We start from the raw sequence: 7408 nt of genomic DNA on the forward strand, positions 1-7408 counted from the left end.
TCAATTGATTAAACATCAAACACACACACACACACACACTCGCACACGCGCACACATTCCGAAAAGCATGTAACGATATGTGTGTATAGGTTGCATTTTTTACGTGCCGCAACGCAAAAATGTCTGAGAATATTATACGAAAGCATTATGATGATGCCGATATACTCGCACAATATGAAATTCCATTGCATTTTATAGGCTGGAGGCAACCAAGAAAGAGAAAAAGGCACACACACAAACACACGGAAACACGGATACAGAAGCACTCACACAATGGCAGGCAGTAAAAACCTGCGGCAGGCCATTGTGAGGTATAAACAAAAGATGTGCAGCAGATGGAAGGGCGGAGCGAAGCAGCTGTATCGGCCAGAATAACAAAATACCGCAGACAAAAACCGAAAGCTGTTGGAGCGTGCAAAAGGTGAAGTGAGGCCCCGCCCTGTCCCCAGCTTCAGTCCAAGTCCCCAACTCGGGCTTAGGCCGGGAAAACTACAAGTACAAGTGAGTAGTTTTCCTGGGGATTGGCCTTTAGAAATGTGGCAAAGTAAAATTTATAGCTTGGAAATTAATAACAAAAGGCACACAATGAAACAGCAGCAGCAGCAATGGGATGGTGTGGGAAAGAGGATGAGAGAATGGCCGCCCTCACCGATGCGGTGACTAATAACGTTCCGCACTATGAAGTGTATTAGACAACAGTGCGTATGATGAATGCTATCGAAAGAGTCTCGAAACAAAGGAGAATAATTGTGTGCGAAATGGGTAGCGAAAAAAGAGACTGATAGACCAGGAACAAAGAGAACGAAAGCAAACTATATTGTATTATTATTGGATGGTCGGATAGCCCAAAGCGAAATAGTCTTTCTTTCTTTCTTTTTATCTCTTCCCTTTGCATGCCCTTTGTTGAGCAACAATGAGCAACACCTGAATGGTGGTTTTCATATAGAATATGGATGCATAACTTAGATTAAAGTAGACCCCAACGGCTTCTGAAATATCAGGTGGAAGGTTCAATCAAAGTGATAGAGATAATATGCAGTTGTTAACATGAAATTGCTCCGATTAAAAAATCAATTTCCATTTCTGTTTAATATCGCTGTAAACGATAATTATCCAGTAATGTGGATAATTGCTGTGAACTTTCAGTAAAAACAAATAGATGTTGTCCTATATAAGCGCAAACCTTTGACGTATCCTTCAGTTACGAGTAGTCCACCATGAACAGTCCTGTGGCAGTGAATCCAGCCAAACGCTTTCGGCAGCTAACCAAAAACATTAACATCTGGACCAATCTCTTGGGGGTTGATGTTCTGGCCCCTAAAGTAAAGTTCAATTACCGCACCTGGACCACAACCTTTGCAATTGTCAACTACACAGGCTTCACAATCTTTTCGATGGTCGACAATGGCGGCGACTGGCGAGTGAGCCTGAAAGCCAGTCTGATGATGGGAGGCCTGTTCCATGGTTTGGGAAAGTTCTTAACTTGTCTGCTGAAGCAGCGGACCATGAAGAGACTCACCTTTTTTGCCTGCAACATATATGAAAAGTACGAGGGAAAGTCAGAAGTACATTATCGAACGCTGGACATGAACATCGATCGATTGCTGGGCTTAATGCGAGGCATACGCAACGGATACATGGCCACGTTTTTGCTAATGACGATCCTTCCTATGGCAATGCTGCTGTATGATGGCACTCGGGTCACTGTGATGCAGTACCAAATCCCTGGCCTGCCGCTGGAAAACAACGTCTGCTACTCGATCACCTATCTCATTCAGTTGGTGACAATCGGTGTCGCCGGCTGCGGTTTCTATGCCGGTGACCTGTTTGTCCTTCTTGGTCTCTCTCAAATCTTTGCGTTTGCGGACATTTTACAGCTCAAGGTTGAAGACCTTAACGCTGCTCTGGACCGCAAGGCCGAGGCCAGAGCTCTGGTTAGTCTGGGTGCCACCATAACAGGAGAGGAGAGGCGACAGGAGCTGCTTTTAGATGTGATCAAGTGGCATCAGCTATTCACGAAGTAGGCAGAGAACAGAAATAATTACAGGCTTACAGATTGCTCTTATATATTTTTTCCAGCTACTGCCACACTGTGAATGAACTCTACCATGATCTGATTGCCACTCAGGTGCTGTCGATGGCCGTGGCGGTGATGCTCAGCTTCTGCATCATACTGACTAGTTTTCACATGCCATCGGCAATATATTTTTTGGTGTCAGCCTACAGCATGTCTGTCTATTGCGTTTTGGGCACCAAAATTGAATTCGCAGTCAGTTTTAGCATATCTATATGTATCTATCCTATATCCTATATCCTTCATATTTCACAGTACGACCAGGTCTACGAGAGCATCTGCAGTGTGTCCTGGCAGGAGCTGAGCTGCGACCAACGCAAACTATTGGGACCGATGCTGCGGGAGGCACAGAATCCGCAAAGTATTAAACTTCTTGGCATCCTGCCGCTGTCCGTGAGAACCGCTCTGCAGGCAAGTCGGTGACAAGCCATCGAGAGTGCGACTAATGCAATTTGTTTGCAGATAATAAAACTCATTTACAGCCTGTCCATGATGATGATGCAGAATCGCACTTAGAAAGCACCTCATTCCTATGCTCCGTATATTAGGGCACTTTTTATGAAATTAACAGATGGCGATGTAGATCTAGGCAATGGGGAGCTTTCAGTGCTTCTCTAGGGGATTGGGAGTAGCAAGAAAAAAAGCATAATGATTTGCATTGACAAAGAGTTGGAAAAACAGAGGCGTTCAAAAGACCTGTACGTTAATCCGAGTTTGAAAAACATTCAGATTAAATTTGTTGTAGTTGTTATTGGAACCATGATGAACCCGTCGTCTGCCTGCCAGGATTCCGGTCCTAAGGAAGTTCCCCCATCTGCACATTAACCTTGGTCACTAATTACCAAACGCACACTCCTGAATTTATGGAATTGAGTTTATACTCGTGGAGCCTCCGACTGGATTGCATTAATTGTGCGTCTCATTAAGAGGGGAGTTCTTATGCACAAAACATTTAATATATTTCGCATATAGTCATAAAAATTTAATTTTTTTTTTAAATGGTCCTGGTCCGCTTCTTCTTGTTTGGCTTTGGCCAGCAGACATTAATAGCCCCGGCCAGGCCATGATTAATGCACATTTTATAAATGTGGTTGGGACGCTACGCTGCTGGGAAAAAAAATAATAATCATTATTGTAACGTTATAATAATGCAGTAGTAATCAAGTGTGCTGTTCTTTTTGCTGTTATTGCTCCTGTCCAATGAACATTAAAACTGAAATGATTTTAATAAAATCAACAGTCAGAAGGTCAGCAGCCGCAGCAGGAGAAGGAAAGCAGGAAAGCAGGAAGCAGGAGTAGGAGAGCAGGAGCAGTGCGAGAGCAACAGTTTGGTCAACGCACTCAACGACCTTTCGGATGTGAAACGAAACGCAATAAGCGGGAAATTTACGAGCGTTTCACATTCCATAATTTACTTATTTTCCATGCGCTATTTAATTATGCTAAATAATGGGCGCAATCGGGTTGAGTTTTTGTTTACTTGTTTATTCCGTAATGATCGTAGCACTGAAAGCCAAAACCATTCAAAAGTTCAGCAACATTTAATTGCTATTGGTAAAAATATTTCCATAATTCTATGGCGAACTGTCCTAAAAGAACTAGCAAACAGATCAACATAATCTGAGGTCATCAGGGGTTCCAAAAAACACATCACTTTTTGGCGTATTAAATTCCAATTTCAATGCCGATTTCTTTACAGAATGAGCATGGGTTTTCGCTTTTATTTAACACGAAATTCAACAACAAAATCCCACTATCCGTTATAAATTCATCACAGATATATGTCTCGAAAATACAAAGCGGTTTTTCGTAGCAGTCCGGATTAACTTGAGTATTAAACTATGGGTGGATTTCCATACTTAATTGCCGGTATCCATACCCAATTTTAATGTGTTTCCCCATTTGAACTATCCTAAAATGTGACTTTGATTATTTAAATATGCCGTCAACTGTACAATAGGTTAGGTTATGTCGGTAGCCGGGGAGGGGGATAAACCTCCCACAGCTCACTGGGACCTACTAATTGTTACCGCATGGGCGTATGCCTCTTCTCACTGCCTAAACCGGGCAGAGCAAACTATTGCAGATAGGGTAGTCCCATCCGGAGGCTTGGACAAGATTTGGACAAGATCCCGGGTTTGGTTTGGAAGCGGAAACGTCCCGGTTCACCCCTCCCTAAGTGTTATTGATACCTGGAAAGGCGCAATTGTACAATAATTAGTCCGAAAACCAGCGACCAGTGACTCGTTGATACTTATACTCATACTGTTAGGGAAACAGCATCCGTGGAGTAGACTAAGTATGCAACGGCTTGGCGTAACGCCGTTCTCCGTGAGATCCACTCCGACAAGCCGGCGACAGTCCAGTCCCATCCCATCCTGTTGCAGCTTCAGGTGGCACGACTAATGCAATTTTTTGCTTGTTGGCTCGCAGATAACAAAACTCATTTATAGCCTGTCCAAGGCACTGATGCGGACCCGCACCGTGGCGGCAAGCACTCTACGCTCTTAACGTCAAAGCACTTAGTGTCAATTGCAGCGGCAACACCAACAGCAGTACATTTTCTAATTCTTGTTTTGAATCATATTTAGAGACATGCCAGTTGTGAATGAGACTTAGGATAGCCAGCGGAAGGCGAGTAGAAGGCATCGTCAGCTGGCAAATAAAATAAATTAGTTGCAGTTGAAAGGTGGCTCAGACACAAAAGTCAACACGCAACGCGCGATGGAACCGCAAACAAACGCCAGCTGTTGGGCACAGATAAAATGGCGAGCAAACAAGCCAAAGGCGGAGGGACCAGCGTCGCTAGACGGGAGATGGCCAGGATGGCCCAAGGAAGAAGGTAGACGGATAGACGGTGGCGGGAACGGCAACGGGAACGAGACCGGGACAGGGGCCGGGACCTATGGCAAATCAGCTGCCAACGCAGTGCAGCTTACTGGCAAATATTAAAATGCGAATTTTTATGCTCGCTGACACTTGCGCCCCATTCTCCATCCTGGGCCCAGCTCCATCGCTACCGTCTACTTCTTGAAACATAATTCTCACTATGCGGGAAATGGGGGACGGCCCTGGTGGCTCCTGCCACTGCCTGGCGTATCCTTTGCCAGCATTTTCCTGCCGCGTGCGCACATAAATTAGCTGCCAAGCTAAGAAATGTTTGCGGGCAGCAAAGGTTCTCTCGTCCCCCAGTCCCTCCACAAGCATTGTTGTCCCAACGCCCACTGCGGTTTGTTGCGCTCTGTTTATGCGGGTGGCAGGACTGCGCCGGGTGCATTAAACCAATAAATCAGCGAGCCACTGAAAAAAACATAGTAGTGTTGTCAGGCACTCGTTGGGACGCCATCGTCGCCCGCTGCATATTTAATCAATATGGAGAGCACAAAACAGGAATTAATCTTGCCGCTTTTTGAGCGCCGCACATTTTTGCCCTACACGTTGGACACAACACCCACGCCCAGGCCCACGCCCGCTCCCGCCTTAACCACACGGAAAAAAGGCATTTTTAATTTAGAGAAATTCTTGCGGCCATAAAAAGCATGTCGGGCAAATCAATTAAATTTAAATTGTATCCCATTAGAGCCACATTAAATGAGTTAAGTCATTTGGGGCCCGTAACCGCGTTCCGTGTCTTAGCCTTCTTTTATGCGGCTTTGAAAAGGGTACAAATGAATTCATTTTATTTTTTGACGCACATAAATGCGCCTGCCCGACCGTCCCATCCCATCACCATTCCCATTCCCATCCGTACCATCCCCATCTACTGCTGGACGCAATTAAAATGCCCACGAGTTACTAATTTGCCATGAAACGGCGGGTGGCAGTCCCAAGCCTAAGCCCAAGCCCTAGAACTGGCCCTGTCCCTGGTCCCGAGGCGGTTCGGCTGAATCCCGATTTAAAAATGTTGCCGAAATTTAAGAGTTGATGGCTATTAATTTATATTATGCATGATTTGTGGAGCATTTTTCTGATGGGACAATCGCTTTAGGCACCCAGACTGGGTCCGGCTATCGGTTCACAGAATTGCCCTCTGCCTTCTGCATTCTGCGGTAAATTCCATTTGGTATGGACTTGGGATTGTGCCGTAACTAGAGATGTTTATGCAAATGAATGAAATATTTGGTCGAGGGCAGTGCCAAGGCTTCAACAAAACTTTAAATGCTGAAATAATTGCAGTGATTAAGTTATAATGAATGCTAGAGAAATGTATTCAAATACTAATCGGACTATGGCTCCTATATCTCCGACTCTTTTCAAAATTTCTGTCTTCATCGAACACATGACTTGGGCATAAATAAATTAGGCAATCTCGTGTCCTCATGTGAATGGGGGCGTGCCCGCTGCCATCATTTATTAGCAACGCCCAGTATCGTACGGGCTGTCGCTCGAGATTTGTAGCGACAAGAACAGCTACTGGAACGACGACATTACCAGAAAATCTTTTTTCTCATCTGCTGGCTACTACTGCAAGCTAATTTCTGCTGATGTCTGCCCGAAACTTCGCGCTGGCCAAGTAATTATCGGGAAGACGAAATGATAGTCAGCCCTACAGCCCCACACTTGGCCCACAGCTAAAGCTAAGCAAAGTCGAAGCGTTAATGCTGCGTGTCGAAAGCAAACTTTGATGGCTTAATCACTTTGACAGGAGCGAGGAGGGCAAGGCGAGCTATGGGGAGCGCTTGCTCCAGTTTTCGCCATCAGCTTGTTATTTGCTTTGGGGGGATTTTAAAGTGCACGTGTTTACCAGACAGGGTCTTAAGATGCGACTTCAAAAAACATGTCTCCGTGCGGATGCATTTTGGGGAGGCGATTCGTGCCCCGAGTGCACGGTACAGTCAAAGTCATAAAACCATTTAATTATATTAAACTTTTAATTGCGTAGACAGCTAAGAAACATCCCACCACACAGACACACCCACACACACACACAGACATAACCAAAACATACACTCACCTAAAAGCAACTCCCAGCATATGCAGGGTGGAAAAAGGTGGCACCGTGGCAAGGGGGCTAGGAAGCAGCCCAGGAGTCGCAGCGCCACACTTAACCAGGGCAAGTTGCTGGTGCTGCTTCTTGGCGTGTCTTGCTACTATGTAAATGCAATAATAAAGTTATTAAAAGTGTCATAACAACTCAAGTTGAAATAGCAGAAAGTTTTCACCAGTTTCTTGCTTTATGGAGCAGGGGCTCGGTTCCCGTCGCACCACCGCACCACCGCACCACCGCACCGCACTCTCTTGATGATGAGGGTAGTAGCCCAAGAGGAAAAAATGTCTATAAAGAATCGAATAACGAAGACGACCCGCAGCTCCGTGGCCAGGCAATTGATGTTT

At 45.3% G+C, this 7408-nt stretch overlaps 1 protein-coding gene across 1 annotated transcript; it reads left to right on the forward strand.

Moving 5' to 3' along the window:
- The first annotated feature begins 1217 nt into the window (after positions 1–1217).
- Positions 1218–3015, forward strand: LOC108153924 (putative odorant receptor 83c). The gene is made up of 4 exons (XM_017284019.2): positions 1218–2020; positions 2080–2269; positions 2330–2485; positions 2537–3015. The coding sequence occupies exons 1-4, from the start codon at positions 1218–1220 to the stop codon at positions 2588–2590; spliced, it is 1203 nt and encodes a 400-aa protein (XP_017139508.1). The 3' UTR covers positions 2591–3015.
- Positions 3016–7408: the final 4393 nt, after the last annotated feature.

Source organism: Drosophila miranda, chromosome 2 (assembly GCF_003369915.1).
Source record: "Drosophila miranda strain MSH22 chromosome 2, D.miranda_PacBio2.1, whole genome shotgun sequence".
NCBI lineage: Eukaryota > Metazoa > Arthropoda > Insecta > Diptera > Drosophilidae > Drosophila > Drosophila miranda.